The following is a 16,782-nucleotide window of genomic DNA, read 5'->3' as shown; positions in this document are numbered from 1 at the left end:
ACATTAATGGTATGGAAGAAAAAGAAACAAACTAAAAGAAAGCATGAAGACTACAATAAACGATCAAGAACGTTGTACTGTACTTATTTTTTATTTTTTTTAAAGAAATCTTCTAACAGTGCTAAGTTAGTGAACAATTAAGAGTACCATTTGGCTGCAGGCCTCTGAAAGACTGTTTCAGCTGGTGACAGTGTGAGTCACCTCTTTCTGGTGACAAATAACCGGAACTGGAAACATCACTGGACCTATCCAATCTCAAAAGTCTCATGCTCCTTTCCCTTCTCTATTTAAATTTAAATTAATTAAATTAAAATAATTTATATTAATGTTTTAAAATAATTAAATAAAAATAAATTAAAAATTAACATTCTCCTGCTGCCTAGTTGTTTATATGAATATATCCTGCTCTCCCTCACTGTGCATACAGAAGTTCAACAAACACTTATGGAACTTTCCAATGTATTTGAAGATATCTATTCTCACAGTATGTTTTTTTTACGCAAACTGCAAAATTGATTAACATTACACTGTCATACATTTTCCTGGGTTGAGAAAACTTTAACTGTAACCTGCATACTTAGACTGTCTGCTGTGCTATTTTAAACCCACAAATAACCTTTATGTAGTCCATTGTTTCAAACCTTGTTTTGAACTTAACCATGTCTTTAACTATCAACTGCACACTACTGTAAAAAAAAATTTAGTCAAAAACAGGCTGGCGAATAGTATTATCACATTTTTTAAGACAAGGAAACACTGAAATCAAACAATTCTCTCTTATTTTTCCACTTCTAGCTTCAGGAGCTTGTTGTGCCACCTTCTTCCTCACCTTTGTACTGTAGACACATTGCTTGTTCTAGTGGTTAGGACTGATGTTTCAACAACCTAAACCAGCTGAAAAAATCAAAAGGAACAGAATATTTAGTAATAAGTGCATCTGTTTTTCTATAAGCTACAAAGGAAACATAGTACTGTAAAGCAACACTGTATGTTGACAGCTTTTCCTCTACCCCAAAACCAGCAAACAACACATGAAATAACCACCTCCATCACATTACTTGACATGATCAGTCATTTTTTTTCCTGCCAAAGGAATACGGTCCCAAAGCTGTAGCAACTGCTCCCCAACTTGTGGTTCCAGCTCCTAGAAATGAACAGGAAATTAGAGAAGTTACTTGCACTGCTAGTACTGAACACACAGAAACTATTTACAACAAAATTATTATATGAGGTTGCTTGTGATTGCTTTCAGCCTCCCTTTTGCTATCAGGACATAAATCAGAACTCCCAGCACAGCAGGGTTTTTTTACTAGGGCTCAGCAGAGATAGAAACTTTCATCCACACAGCCTTACAGGCTGTTTGGGGTGGTTTTTTCCCACAGTAAGATGTCAGTTCTCACACAGAGAATTCCCAGTGAACACACCACTGCCATATACAGGAACTGATGCACCATATACTTTGTATCTTCCACAGGTCACTCACTAACTAACTAAAGATCTTTTTTTCCCATATCATTTAAGTTTAATTCCATCAAGTGTGGTGGAGAATGTGGAAAGGCAGGTCACAGGAAATACAGTGGCTCTTGGTGGAATCATAGACATTAATATAACAATTTTAACATTGTTGAGACTCTTTAGATCTTAAGAGCCACTTACAAGAGAAGCCCAGTCAACTCCAACATGTGCTATATTTACATTCCTTTCCTTGTTCTTACAGTATTCTCCTTTCTTTACAACTGGAGAGGTTTTGAAGAAGTAGTGGGAAGACGATACAAAATGTTTAGCTCTTGAATCGTTGAGATGTTTTGGGAAGAGTCAGGGAGAACACAGAAACTGCCACAGAGAACTCTTGTGTCAATTCTTTGGCTTTTTGTAGTGGCATTTATCTTTAACAAATTGGAGAACTGTCCTGAGCTTTATTCTGCCTCAGAACTCTAGATTCTCTTCAAGCTTTACAGAAAATTCCAAGCTATGAATTATTAACAGTTATTTGGGTGTGACAGACTATCTTGGGGAATGCATCAAAGAGGGCACAAACCTCCAGAACCAAAATTACCAGCTAAAAAAACCAAACAACTTCTTTTTGGAAACATCCAGCTTTAAATCTTTTCTTTTTAAACATGTATTAAGCAAGAAACTGTTTTAATTTTCTCAGAACATCTTCACTGCCTCAATAGTAGTTCTGCATTAGCAGAAGGTACAATGCACACCAATGAACTGTGATTCGGATTAACACATAGTGAGCACAGTTGAGATAAATGTCAAGGCTGAACAAGCTAATAAACAATACACAGTTCTACCAAGTACAGATTTTAGAAGAGATTAACATTACCTGGCCATCTCTGCTTATTTGTACTTTCTTACTGTCGTTCCAAGGGTTGAGCAAATGGTGTGCAAACTGAAAAGGAATGCTTTCTTTTCTGATCCACTCCACCTTAAAAACGCCTCCAAAACCAGCAGATCCCCAGTCCTGACTTTTCTCACACCCAATCGCTGAACCCATTCTAGCAAAACCCTGCAAAAAAAATTGAAGTGTGAAAGAACAGACATAATGAATTCAACAAATTACTGTACTTCACGTGCAACTTTCAAATTAGTTTCATAGTGATTCACATGCTCTCCCTCCATGAAGCTGGGTCTTCTAAAATGTTTACATCCAGAAAGCCAGAAGTATAATTTCTTTTTCCACTTCAAATATGCCTTCTAGAATTTGACTACAAAGAATGTCTCTTCATTAATTTCTCACCATTATCTTCAAAGGTTTTTAAGCTTCGTAACAGAGACTGAAAAGGTGTTGTAAAATCATTTGAGCACAAGGAACTCAGCCGAATGTTCTACTACAGAACAGTCTATAGCAAGCTATTCGTTGTTAGTTGTATTTTTTGCAGAAATCCATTTGTTCCTTCCCATATTCCCTCTACATTAACAATGTTCACATAGAATTAAGAGAGTGCAGCTGTTCTTCAAAGAAAGAAGTCAAGGTTGTTTTGATTCCTTCTTCAATGAAGCAGAACAAAATTCCAAGACAAGTATTCAAAAAGAAAATGAAAGAAATCCCAATCCAAGACTGCACCTAACTTATTTAAGGACACTTTTAAGTAACTTTTAAGAACAGTCAATATAAGAGGAAGTAAGCTGAACTTTCTTCACTTGGAACACCTGAGTTTGGCTGGCTCCACAACACGGCTAACCTGCAACTTTGCATTACCAGGCCAAGTCTTTAACTTGAAACTGGACAGAGATTTGACGAGAAGTTATTGACAAATAACTCACTAAACCTGAAGTCAAGACACAGCTGTGGAACAATCATGGCTGGCTTCCTAACTTTTACAAACAACACTTCAGGCAAAACCAGATTTTAAAATTTGTAATAAAGGTATTTGTGAGTTTCCTGGCTTTAGAAAGGTATGACTTGACTGTAACTGCTTGTCCATTCACAATATTTATTTTGGTATGCAAAGAGCAGCAATTCCCTGTTCGTAACATTTTTTTAAGTTTTTTTTTTCTTTTTGTTGTTTTAAAAGATTAGCGAGTATAAACATTATTCTGACTCATGATGCTTGGAGGCAATTCAGTCTTAGCGTTTCAGGGACAAACTGAGTTAATTAAAAAGGCATATTTCAGAGAAGAAAGAAATACTTCTTCAGCAACCAGAGAGATTTGCATGCTGCTCTACTTAACAGAAGTCATAAGCAAAGCCCTCCACACTACACTCAGTCATTTGTTGCACTCTCCCAAACCGTCAACCACAGCTAATATTTAGTATTACCTTAGGACTCACCTGAAAGCATCCAGACCCTTGAACAGAAAATATTAAGTAAACCACGTTGCTTTCCCAAAAGGCTCCGTTCAGTTTTCGTTCATTACTTGGCGTAGTGGACCATATACCCTTCTGTTGAGAAATATCAATGTTTTGCAAGTTGCTACTTTTCATTATAAAGTACCGAACCGGCATATTTTGTCTTGGTGAAGGAGATTTTGAACCCTGGAAAAATTACATTAAATTAATACAATAAAATAAACCAGGGTTTAGTTCTAAAGTTTTACACATATGAAGACAGAATCCCTTGACTGTGCTCCTCCCCTAGATTCTACAAGAGACATAGGATCTATCAGCTCGTTCTGTCTGAATTGGCTTCAAAATGTATTTCACATCTGTCATTTTTTTAAGTACTTTTCAAAATAATAATTCAACCATGAGGGGCAGCAACAAGAAGAGTAGGACAAGCCTAAATAGTCTAGTGATTAATTACAATTCATCGAGTCGGACATGCCTTCAGATGACACAAAATTAACCATCTTAGACTGCAGCCTACAGAACACTACTTGAATTTCTACCTTCAAGAAACATGCTTTCACCCCTTTACACTGGCTGCATTTAAAAGCTGAAAGACTTTAGAGGAATTATTAAATCCTCCAAGAGTTTCCTCTCCATGATCTATTTAATATAACTGCAGTTTACTATTCAGGTATTCAGGGAGAATTATGGCAATAACCTCACTAAAAATATGTTCTTTGTTAAAACTAGGATCATTAAAAAAACCCATGCACGCCTAATGAGGCAGATAACGCAAAGCTTAAAGAGAATCAGTATTATGCTATTACATAATTACATATTATTATCAGTATTATGCTATTACATAAACAAAGGAAGGCGGAATCCGAAAACTTCAGACATGCATGTACAATATACTAATTTAGATGGAAAAAAATATACCCTCACTGCTTATTAGTAAAAGTTTTTAAAAAATAATCTGATTTTTTTCTACTTTAGATAGCTTTATCTAAGCAGTCTGCAAAGAGTAATATTTTTACTGTATTAAACTAGTGCAACAAGGATATTTAGTCTAGATTTTAAGTTCCAGAAGGAACTATTATGCAACTGTCATAAATTAAAAGCTAAGTTAGGTTCTTAATTAATCAATAAAATACCTGATAGCTGCAGAAATATATCAGAAAGAAATTCTATTAGTTTTGAAGAGCAGGGTAATATGTTCATGAGAACTCTACCTTTCCAGATATTGGAGAGGAAGGACTAGCACAAGGGCTGGGATAGCTGCTGCTGTCTGCAGGCTTCACTGATGACTGAGATGACCTGTCGTCTGAAGATCGTTTGGAGTGCAAAATATCTTTCTCTTTGTACTTCTTTGGCTGGTGAAGTGTGGGAGGTGTAGGTTTCACTGAAACTCTAAAAAGTAAAGGTAGATACAGGGCATACCATGAGATTCACAAGCAGTCCTAGAACAATTTATATCTACGTATCAGCCCTCTGCATGACCACACATACCACAGTAATTCCAAAACACATTAAACAGTAACTAAAAACCCCATACTGATCATGCATTGTTTTTGAATGCTACAGTTAAACCTCTTCTGCTACTTCTCAAAGATGGATTCATGGATGCTATTCCTGACTGCTCTCTCAAACAGCAGGCACATGTATGTGAAATAATTCTCAATGAAAAATCACAACTACAACACAGCACAGGACAGTGTCAAACCTTTCAACTGTATTTCTGCTGTTTTTACCGTCCTATTACTAGTAGAATTCAAGTGGTGCTTTTATAAATAAACACATTGCAACCAACAGTCTATAGAAAACCTCAACATCTTACTTTTCAGCATTAGAGGAGTCAGAGAATTCAGTTTCTGCTGAGCCTTTTCTGATGTTGGTTGACCTCCATGCAGATGCCAAAGGAAGCTCTTCACAAGTCACAGGCCTTGGTCTCTGACCAATTCCTGAAGGCTGCTGCAAACCTGCAGACTGTTCCTCAGCACTTAAAACAGCTGTAATTGCTCTTACAGTTGTTTCATCAACTTGAGACCACGGTTTAGAAGGAGCTCGCATGCGACGCAGGAATAAGCTGTGCCACTTCTGTCTGAGTTGCAAGAGCATTCCAGCAGCCTGCAAGGAATGCCAATTCTGTTAGAGACTAATAAAAGTTAGATCAGACAGGTAAGGGAACCCTATGTCTTTCCTATCAGGCAGCACCTGGCATTCTAATGGGAACAAACTGAAAGGCATGACTGAGGTCTCGGGGAGGGGGGGTAACCTCACATTTAAATTAACCTGTTAAGCTGCTTTTCTTTCCTAGGATGAAAGGTGATTTTTGAAAAATTCATTTAGCTCTGTACTAAACTTAACACTGTATTGCAAAACCCACAGATTTTTTTTTTCCCCACTCTAAAATTTTATCTCTTTAAAATAACCCCAATCTTCTCATGCTTTATGCCCTTCCTCTCAATTCAGGCTGTATTCATGCACGCCTCATTCACACCTGAAGAAAAAGAGCTCTAAGTGACATATTTTTCTTACAGAGACTTCTGCTCAAATGAGATGACTAAATCTAGAAGACTAAAGTCTAATTCCCATTTTATCATAAATGCTTTCATCATCATAAAATTTTAAAAATCATGCTTTTGGACATGTCTAGGAGAGACAGTATTGTTATTAGAACTGATAAGTCCAAGTGTTTCATAACCCATAAACTACTCTACCTCCTGCCACAGCCACAGCTCCTGAATGACCTAGAGACTTCTATTTCAATGAACTAGGTACTATGTCAGCTAAGTAACTAATCCTTATTTTTCTCCTGGCTTATAGGTGCAAGAATTGAGAGCTATGGGTAGTAAGTTATGAAACATCACAACTTAGATGGTTGTGATGTTGAATACATGAATTCATGCAATAGACTACTTTGGGCAAAAGGAGATTGAGACCTTGTTTATTTCTTGAGAAGTTCATGAAATAAAGGTTAAATCACAGAGTACCTTGTCTGAGACACCCAAATGGACCATGACAGCCACTCTTACAAGAAATTCTTGGTTAATCAAATGTCACAAAAATCTTTTTAGCTTGGTATGACATAAATATCCTCCTACATGAAACAAGCACAGAAGTGATATATTACTTACTTCAGGGTCCAGTTTGAGATGGAGCCATTCATCCAGCTTCAGAAGTGCCAAATTAGCAATTGTTTTGTCCTCCATCTCACTGTCACTGCTGTCATTAGATACCCCACCCCCTGAATTAAATATAAAAGGTGCATTAACATTTCTATACTATGTCCACTTACATACAAAAAACTGAACACTACTGTATTACCAGCAATAAGCTATTTTTCCTTCCAGAATTTACTTTAAAATGTAAACATTTGTAGATCCATTTTTTATTTTCTACAAATACACCCCAGTGAAAAGTCTTTGCTCCAGTTAGCAGAACTCAAGCAGCCAGACCTGCTGAGGGCTCTACTTTGAAAAACACCTTTACTGATGGGATCTGTCTCAACTCATGTACCTTCATCACTACTGACAACCATTAACAAACTTTTGCCTGAAACTGTTTGTAAACACACACATGGCTCTCTTTCCTAGTAAAACAGCAGATTTAAAGACTGATTAAGAAAAAAAAATAAATTATATATATGGCTATTAACTAGGAATTCTTATTTTCTTGAAAGTGCAATTCCATCAGCATGAACAGTATTCAAAGGTTAACAGTTTAAAAGCAAGACAAGAAAGCTTCAGAAATAACTTGGACTCTGATATAAACTATGAGAACTGGCAGCAGGATAGATTATTTTTGTTTCTATTCCTACAGCACTCAATTTAAATACAAAAAAAGGAAATTTCTAGATATTCTTTATTACTTATAGTTAACAGTACAGCTAATTGACATTAAAAGTTATCAGTAGAAAATGATCTTGAAAATGCATGTGTCAGCTGGAAGCAATATGACTATTTACCATATTGATTATTTCTAAATTACTCAGTTTGAATAATCTGGTTTAAAGTATCAAATACACTAGTCTGCAGAAAAAAACCATATATACTACACTTTTCAGCACTAGTATTACCATTAGACATTCTGGTTGCATTCTTTTTTCCCCTACAAACTATAGTTTAATTTCTGAGACTACAGAACTGTGTAAGTGTAATTTATGGATATGAATCTATATGGATTCCCAAAACTGAGACATTTGTAAGAGAGTCTATGAACTATACTTGAACAGCTACAAGAACTATAACTCTGTTTTCAGAATTAACTAATATATGTAATAAATACTGTAGAAAAATAAGCTTTCCAGATGATATACCAATGGAAACATTCCAAATCCAGATTCCAGTGTACCTCGGAAGGATGATGAAGCCTGCAAGGCATTACTTGGCAGTCTGGCTGGTCCACAGAAGAGTGACACAGTGACAGGTGTTACAACAGAGCAGCACCTGATGTTTGCTATCTTGTGAGCTCTCGTCACTTCATCATATATAAGCCAGTCTGTAGGGAGTGACTGAATGGCTGCAGCTTGTCCATTTGCCGGGGGAATCTATGCAAGAGCAGATAACAATAGGCTATTTTACCCTCTCTTTGTAATTAAAATTAATTTTAAAGTATTTGTTAATTTATCCAGAGAAGGTGTGGATGCCTCAACCCTGTAAGTGCCAAGGCCAGGCTGGATGGGGCTTGGAGCAACCTGGTCTAATGGAAAGTGTCTCTGCCCATGGAAGGGGGGGGTTGGAATGAGATGATCTTTGAGGTCTCTTCTAACTTAAACCATTCTATGATTCTATATCTGTGTAGAAATAATATTTTATATAAACACACACAAATAAAAAAGCATGAGAGAATTCAGCCAGACTCACAAATTATCCTACCACCTTGAAATGAAATATTTTGCTTTAAAAAAGAAAAGTTTCAGAGCAGGACTTCGTCCTGCTATTACAAGCAGGGATCATTACAGCAGGTCTCAAGTTGTGCCAGGGGAGGTTTAGGTTAGATATTAGATATTAGACATTAGAAAGAATTTCTTTACAGAGAGGGTGGTCAGACATTGGAATGGGCTGCCCAGGGAAGTGGTGGATTCTCTGTCTCTGGAGGTTTTTAAGATGAGACTGGATGTGGCACTTAGTGCCATGGTCTAGTAACCGCAGTGGTAGTGGATCAAGGATTGGACTTGATGATCTCTGAGGTCCCTTTCAACCTGGCTGATTCTATGATTCTAGGATTCTTGAAACCAGTTTTATAACTAGGGGTTCTTGTTTTACCATTTTGTCTTGTTCCACCTAGAGGAAGGACTAATTGAAATAATGGAAAAATAAACAAACTCCCTTTTATTCTACCTAATAGCAGAAAAAATATTTTCTAAAAGTGTAGTTTTTAATGCACATGCTGCTTTTAAAGCACTGATAACTATGAAGAGACATTTCTAAAGCATTTGATAATAGTGCTCTTTTCCGTGAACTATAAATTCAAAGCGATTGTACCTTTTTATACTGAGGTTGACTAAGAACAGAGGTAGGATGAAATCGCACTTTCTTCTCCTTTGGTTCAGTCAAAACCAGACTTTCTCTGTCTACATGCACGAGATTGGGATACATCCCAGCCACCAAGGCAGCTTTAATTACAGCCCAGTTCTCCGAGTTAGTATTAACATCTCTAATATCAGCTCCTCCTCTGGCTCTAACAAAACCTGAAGAAAAAAAAGGATAAATGTGTGCCATGTTTGCTTGTATTTAATATTTACCTTTTTGCCTCTCAGAAGGAATTTGAAAATAAATTGAAATGAACTGCAAACTGATGCATTTTTCACCACTGCCAACCTTAACAGCACCCAGAAGAAACCACAGGGGATTTTATACTAACATAGAACAGAATTAACTTTGAACAATACAGAGACATTTCCTATGGAAATAATTTTCTAAAATGTAAAAATCCAAGGAAACATATCTCACACTGAAAGCCAGTGGCATGTGGAACAACCAGGATTCTTTCAGTTAGATCAGCTATTCCCCAGCCACACTTTCTCATCTTCACCACACCCTGCATGAAGGTGTACTGGTCTGTTTCAAATTAAGTAAGGAGAATTACACCAGTGAACACTATTCTTGTTACAACTTCTTTACTCTTGACTTCAAAGCTATGTTGAAATTTTTTCCAAGCTATTTACCCGAGGCTCTGAGTTGGCCAAGCAACTGTGTTCTCATTCCTACGATGATTTCCATCGTGGCCTGAGACAGGAAGTTCTTTTCACAGAAGGCTCTCTCCCAGCCGTCACTGCGTGCCTTCTGCCATGCCTGAAAAGAATATTTTTTTACATTTGCATATTAATTAGATTAGTTAAAATTTAAAAATGCATTTTTTTAAAAATTACATTTACATCAATAAAATGAAGGCAAAAGCCACTCTGAAAGTAAATATATCAAATCAGATTTTTTTCTGTTTAAGTATTAGATTCTCTTCACCCATTCCCTACACGAACATATAGTGATCGCTATCTGAAGTTATATTTTAAGACCATTAAGTTAGTATAAAGATCACTTAGTAGTTCGTATTAAGATTACTATTTTAAGTCATTAGCATAGCAGGATATAAAGAGACACATTGTTGGAACATTCAGAATTTAACAAGGTTTGAAAATACCAACAAAAGATATGACAAAAAGTGTTCCTTCACAAATTTATGAGTTCAGTATACAGGAGTTTCTTCTCAAAGGACTTAATCCTAGTCTACCATACATCCAACTTGATTGGAACATCCTTTGCTTGCATGGGTGATCTACTGTGATTATTACTCTTCCTGAAATGAAGTAATACCTGGAAAGCCCTGAGAAGGGCCATGTGGTCGCTGAAGGTCCCTGCAGCAAAGCGTTTCCTGCAGAGCATGGCTGCACGCTTCTGAGAGGCCAGAGTGGGCAGGACAAAAGGGTCCTGACAGGCCAGAGCACAGGCAATGGTAAGAACAGGGTCCAGGCACTTCAAAACAACTGCATACAACACCATTTTACCAAGGTGTGGCTCTACTGGTAATTCAGTGAGATGATAACCAAGTTCAGTGAGATCTTCCCAAGGGTCCATAGCATCTATTGTCTGTTAAAAAAATATATATAAAAAAGGAGAAGGGGATGAGAACAGTGGACAAAATTAATTTACAGTGAAAGCAGAAAGGATGTGAATACTGGACATTAACTAGAACTGCTGCCAAGCAATAAAAAAGCAAGTCAAACTTGAAAGTTTGAGACAAGATTTTTAAACATTCTCTTCCCTTAATATGGAAAAACACATTCCCACACACAAAATAAAACCAGACAATAAACACAAATTCAAAAACATCCTTAAGTAACTAAGCAACAGTTGCAGTACAAACAGAAGTCAGTAAACTATGTTGCCAAACAACAAATAGGGAATCAAATACAATTCTCATCTAAATCTATTCCTTTTCACTGACCATAAGCATTTGCACAGCATTTCTCACAATTACAGCAGGTGGAGGATCAGGAGCTTTCATAAGAAAGTCTACAATTGGACAATTAATTGGAGCCAGCAGTTTTGTGTATAAACAAATCTCCTGCAAGTTAAAAAGCAGAATAAAAAAAGGTCATTAAGATTTGGGGGGAAAAAAACCAAGCACATACTTTTTAAAATTAATACTATGGTTTGATGAAAATACATTTTTTAAGTTATAATTTCTAACTCAACATGCACCTGAAGTGGCATTCTTAGAAGCTCTGGAGTCTGAAATTCCAACATCTTCTGAAATCGGAGCCTGCTGAAGAGACGAAAACAGACTCCAGGCTGACAGCGCCCAGCCCTTCAAAATAAAATATGGGAAGTTGTAAAAATTAGCATTTCATTTTAAAAACAAAACCAACCAACCAAAAACCAAAACACACTCACAAAACATAGGATGGAAAAGTAGAAAGCAGTTCTATGAAAAAGATGTTGTTAAGTGGAAGTCCCACACAAGTTGAGAGTTTTCCAATACATGGATTATTTTTGATAGTATGCAAAAACAAAAACAAGGCCTATCTAAGTAAAGGGAGGTAGGCTTTTTTGCTAACCTAAGACCAATCCAAATCTAAACTCTCCTTTACTATAAGGAGTTTAAGTTGTAAACTTCATGTCTTACTCTTCACATCCCCCAAACAGTTTGAAGTTAAAAGGCAGAATGAAGACTGAACAGGTGGTGAGTGAAGGGACAGAGACAGCAAATGCTCACATTCACGCTCTAATTACCCACAACTTATTGGCAATACCATGTCACTAAACAGGCATTTGTTGCTACTTAAATAAGCTTCTCAGCCCTCACCCACAGCCCAACCCACAGTTGGGAAGAACATGATCATGACCAGTAGTTTGGAGAAAGGGAATAAGGAATCATTGATCAATGTTTCTTCTAACAAAGGAACAATGGAGCATCAATTAAAAACTAGCAGTGGGCAGTTCTTTGCCCACAGACAAGTTGTGAAACACTTTATTGGACACTGGCTGCTGGTGCTACATGGGAGAAAGAGGAGCAACATAAAGCTCACAGGGTGAAAACAACCTAGACCTAATGTAAGTTTTGGGAAATTCCTGAGCATCACTTCTCTACAGCTTGGGAAATGACTCCAATGAAATACATGCTGACCCTTATTCTTCTGTAGAGAATGACTGTTGGCCATTGTCCAACACAATACTGAACTAGGCTATAAACGTTACCCAGTGTGGCTGCTATTATATTGTGTACTTTATTCTCAACATACCGGACAACGGATATCTGCAAGACAAAAACTGATATGAGGCATTTATTACCTGCCTTTTCTCTGGATAGCGCTGGCTTTCGAAATCCATGCCGTTTTTAGCATTGCAACATGACTCAGTGCATCAAAAGACTTCTATAAAAGCAAAGTAAGGAACATAAACCCAAGACTGAATAGGGTACATGAAATAAAAGCTACTAGTGATTTATACTATCAACAGAAGTTTTCTAAATAATATGAAATTATAATAATAAGCATCATCAGCTTCTGGCATAAAGGTATGTTCTGAAGTTCTTAGTTTCAAGTAAACTTCTGATTCCATCTTCTTCACAGTATCTTTGTTTTACACAGTTTTCTAAATTAAAGTTTTCTAGTCAATCGATAATTCTCAGACACGGATTGTGTTTTGAGTTATCACAAACCACACAAAAATATATTATTACACTGAATAAAGTCTCCGTCTTTGTCTCACTTGGAAATTACATCCTTATTTTTCTACATTTGATGCAAAATTACAGAAAAAGTTATATGCAGAACTTCAGAAATTTGGTGTGCATATCTCCTATGAAATCCAAACTGATTTTCAAAGCCATATACTAGGTCTTAAACTGCCTCATTATTTTATCTCCCTCTTCTTGAACAAAGAATTTGGAAACAGGCACTCAACACATCAAAACCAATGCTTAAAATCCTAATGGATTAGACTTGGGCTTGATACAATAGCAGGACAAAGGGAATTCCCAGTGTTCTTTAAGCCTCAGGAAGATGGAGAACTGAAGTGATGGTCTTGTTTTAAAAATCAAGTAGAAATACTAAATTACAAAAAAAAAAAAAAAAAAAAATACACCAACATATCAATCTACAGTAGCTTTTACAGGGTTTTAAACAGCTATTTTACAGCATTTGTCATAAAACAAATGGATGTCAGAACTTCTCAGTGAGCTTTGTTTCTTGACATGCACTAGCTGTCAGCCTACTGTAAAAAAATAGTTCTTCAAAATACATATTATGTATTTTAGAACAACACTAGGAATTTTACTTCCCAAAGAAAGTTTAAGGCAATCATACCTCTTTCACCTTGCCTGAGTCAATAACAAATACAACATCATTGACTGTTATGCTGGTTTCTGCGATATTTGTAGAAAGAATCTGCAATAAAAAGAAAAAAAAACAACCAAAAGTATAGTAGCTGTAAAACCAAAGACAAAACACATCAATATCAGCATCTGACAAAGTCCTCTGATACTTGCTATTTTGCGGATGCCAGAAGGTGGACTTTCAAGCACTTTCTTCTGATCCAAAGTCTGCACACTTGAATGAAGCATGAAAACTTGGTATCTAACACAAGATAAAGACCACATTTTAAGGAACTTTAAAAGAAGCAATAAAAACCTCAACCCAGCCACATAAACTAAAGCTTTTACCTGTGAGCATTATCAGCAAACCTCTTGTCATCAAAAACAATACGGTCCCTCAGATTCACTATCTCGTCATATCCAGGAAGAAATATTAAAATTGCTCCTAAAAAAAAGTGGGTTTGCAGAGTTAAACAGAAAATTCACTTCAAATATATGTCAGTGCCATGTAGACTAGCACCTGGAAGGTTTTAACTATTTGGGATTTCTGAAAAAAGGAGCATGATTCATCAGAAGCTGAATCCACAGCAGTTTATTGGAAGTGGGTGTATATACCTACCTGCATCACAGCTATGACAGATGTTATGCAGTAAGTGCATAATCAGATCCAGATCCACTTTTTCATCATCAAAACTGTGATGATAAGCTGACAACAGCTCTCTGTCCTCTGCACTAAGGTCATTACCACTTGTTTGGACCAGAGAACTTTCATCCAGCTTTCCAAATCCAAATGATGCACTAAAATAGAAAAATACACAGACCAGAGTCAAGGCTGTTTGCTTTGGGTTTGCATTCATCATCTCAAACTTAGATCAAGACCAACATGACCACTCACCTCAAATTTTAATTTTAAAGTGTAGCAGAACAGCATATCCACAATACTATTATTGTTCACTAATTTAAGTGTACTCTAACAAAACATGCAACTTCAATTTTTAGTGTTAACTTGAATTTTCTTATACTTCATTGAAACAGTCATAAGCAAATGTGACAGAACTCAAAGTATAAAGACAGTACTTGTTTATTTGCTAAAGGAAAAATATTTAAAAGACATGTATTTTCCAAAAATTTCTCACTATCAGAAACTACATTAAGAGAAATTGCAATAATATAGATCTCCACAAAACAATAACTAAACTATGATAACTCTAAGTTAATAAAAAACCACTCTTGAATGGCCTAGTGTACATGTTATTCCTATGAAGTTTCTTTAATATCGCTATTGTGCATCAACAATATACAGATAAAAACACAAAACAGATTTGTTTCCAAAATAAGTATATGAGATTAAAATGTACCTGGTATAAAATCAACATCTCTGCGTATTAATTAAATTACTATGATCACATCCTGCCCATCATGATAGGAATGTCCATATCAAGATGACAAAAGCTAATAATATAAAAGTAGTCCTATGCCACTATAACTGTATTTATCTCAGAGTTGTGCAAACATAATCACTATGATTCTGAGTACAAACAAACTTTTCTTTTTAAATAACTATGTTTTTGAAAAACTTCTATTCTTAAAAAAAAAATCTTGCTATTTAGGCCAGATTTTAAAGAAGACAAAACATGAATTTCCCTTCAACATGTCACACAACTCTTTCAGCAAAGCAGTTATAGCTTACCTGTAAGATTCCAACAGGTCAACAACTTCTGTCTGTCCAAAGCGCTTAGCCCAGTCAACAGCCATCCTGAAAGAGTTGCAGAAAAATCCTTGCTGGATTTCTCACTTCAAAAGACGCATATGAATAGCATAACTGACACCACACTTTTGTATCAATTTCTGTACTGTAATCAATGCTGTTATTGCTGGATCTGCAACTTCCTGCTTTAAAGTGCATAAATAGGTTGTAACAACCTTTCTGATTTTTAATAACTGCAGTTCTTTACCACAAAAGAATAACAGTTTTATACAGAAGTACATGCAAACGTACACAATGAAATGAGGAGGAAGAATGCACCACACCTTCAAAAAGCACATGCCAATGCACACAGATCAGCCATGCCTTTTTGCAGTACCTTCATATTATCCCACAAAGTTACACACCAGGCATTTTTCAACAAAATGTGGGAATACACTGGGCTATTTGATGTTTTACAGGAGGTTCCCTCCTCACAACGCAGTTCACTGTTATACTTTTTAAACTGCATTCCTTCTCCAGCTTTGCAAGTAGTAATGCCAAATATGAGACCACTAGAATCCCAATTCTTATCTTTCCACAGTACAATTCTTTGCTAATACTTCCCTGTTTATATGAAGACACAATCCATGGCCATAAAACTTAAGTTTTTACAGATTCACAAATATTTTTACATGATACAACATATTTATAGACATAACACAAAGATCTTCTGATACAGGTTATCAGAAAACTCTCTGAAAATAAGAATCACCAAACATTTTGGGTCCAATTCAATCCATGCAGTGAAAAAGATCATAGTTTTTCTTCTAAACGGTGTCTTAAATCAGACATATCAAAATCAAGTGTATAGCCCATAATCGAGACTGTGCAATTAAGAATTCAGTTTAGAATTTACAGAAAACAATGTGATGAACAGAAGTCAGAAGCTCACAAATAGGCTGTCAAAACCTATTAGTGCTTTTGGTAAGCTAGAAAATTCTATGACATCTAAACTAATTTTCTTTCTCGCTTCTATATTGACAAATAAATCTATCTTTCAGTTTATGTGTTTGTTATTACCAGCCATTGGATGATTTGCAGTGGATACTTGCTCCCATACTGATCAGCTGTTCCACTTGACTCAAAAAGCCTCTCCCTGAAGCAATCATTAGAGCAGTCGCGCTGGTTTCACTGTGCCTATAATCAACTGAGAAGGAAAAAAAAATCAGCAAACCCAAGAGAAATGTTATTTTTTCATCCAAATGTAGTACAAATATTACTTTTAAAATTCAGCCCAAAGAGAATTTGTTTCCTCACTTCATCCCTGCAGTCAGTTCATGTGCATTAAACACTATTTTAGAAACGTAACTTCTGTCAATACTTCAAAATAAGTACAGCAACAAATAACTAAACAAGTCATTAATTCTGCCAGCCCTATTCATTTTTTTCAATAGGCATCAGAATGCAAAGGTAACAAAATCTGAAACTGGAGACAAAAGCA

At 36.1% G+C, this 16,782-nt stretch overlaps 1 protein-coding gene across 4 annotated transcripts in view; it reads right to left on the bottom strand.

The window, feature by feature from the left end:
* YTHDC2 (YTH N6-methyladenosine RNA binding protein C2) overlaps nucleotides 1-16,782 on the bottom strand; it is a 28,464-nt gene continuing 11,682 nt past the window's right edge. For 2 of the 4 annotated variants that reach the window (XM_051782548.1, XM_051782547.1), the window contains exons 11-29: nucleotides 16,362-16,488; nucleotides 15,285-15,350; nucleotides 14,214-14,392; nucleotides 13,943-14,039; nucleotides 13,769-13,856; nucleotides 13,587-13,667; nucleotides 12,571-12,653; nucleotides 11,482-11,587; nucleotides 11,225-11,344; nucleotides 10,594-10,866; nucleotides 9,948-10,074; nucleotides 9,265-9,470; nucleotides 8,132-8,327; nucleotides 6,916-7,025; nucleotides 5,616-5,905; nucleotides 5,011-5,188; nucleotides 3,782-3,985; nucleotides 2,333-2,515; nucleotides 3-1,144 (exon numbers count right to left, since the gene is read on the bottom strand). In XM_051782548.1, coding sequence (XP_051638508.1) covers nucleotides 1,055-1,144; nucleotides 2,333-2,515; nucleotides 3,782-3,985; nucleotides 5,011-5,188; nucleotides 5,616-5,905; nucleotides 6,916-7,025; nucleotides 8,132-8,327; nucleotides 9,265-9,470; nucleotides 9,948-10,074; nucleotides 10,594-10,866; nucleotides 11,225-11,344; nucleotides 11,482-11,587; nucleotides 12,571-12,653; nucleotides 13,587-13,667; nucleotides 13,769-13,856; nucleotides 13,943-14,039; nucleotides 14,214-14,392; nucleotides 15,285-15,350; nucleotides 16,362-16,488 — 2,804 coding nt within the window. In that variant the 3' untranslated portion in view covers nucleotides 3-1,054. Of the gene's footprint in view, nucleotides 1,145-2,332; nucleotides 2,516-3,781; nucleotides 3,986-5,010; nucleotides 5,189-5,615; nucleotides 5,906-6,915; nucleotides 7,026-8,131; nucleotides 8,328-9,264; nucleotides 9,471-9,947; nucleotides 10,075-10,593; nucleotides 10,867-11,224; nucleotides 11,345-11,481; nucleotides 11,588-12,570; nucleotides 12,654-13,586; nucleotides 13,668-13,768; nucleotides 13,857-13,942; nucleotides 14,040-14,213; nucleotides 14,393-15,284; nucleotides 15,351-16,361; nucleotides 16,489-16,782 lie in introns of all 4 variants that reach the window. The other 2 variants (XM_051782546.1, XM_051782545.1) reach the window with 2 other exon arrangements.

This window comes from Manacus candei, unplaced genomic scaffold (genome assembly GCF_025592945.1).
Source record: "Manacus candei isolate 608988 ecotype Guabito, Panama unplaced genomic scaffold, ASM2559294v1 h1tg000016l, whole genome shotgun sequence".
Lineage (NCBI taxonomy): Eukaryota > Metazoa > Chordata > Aves > Passeriformes > Pipridae > Manacus > Manacus candei.
This window is presented reverse-complemented; position numbering and strand designations above follow the sequence as displayed.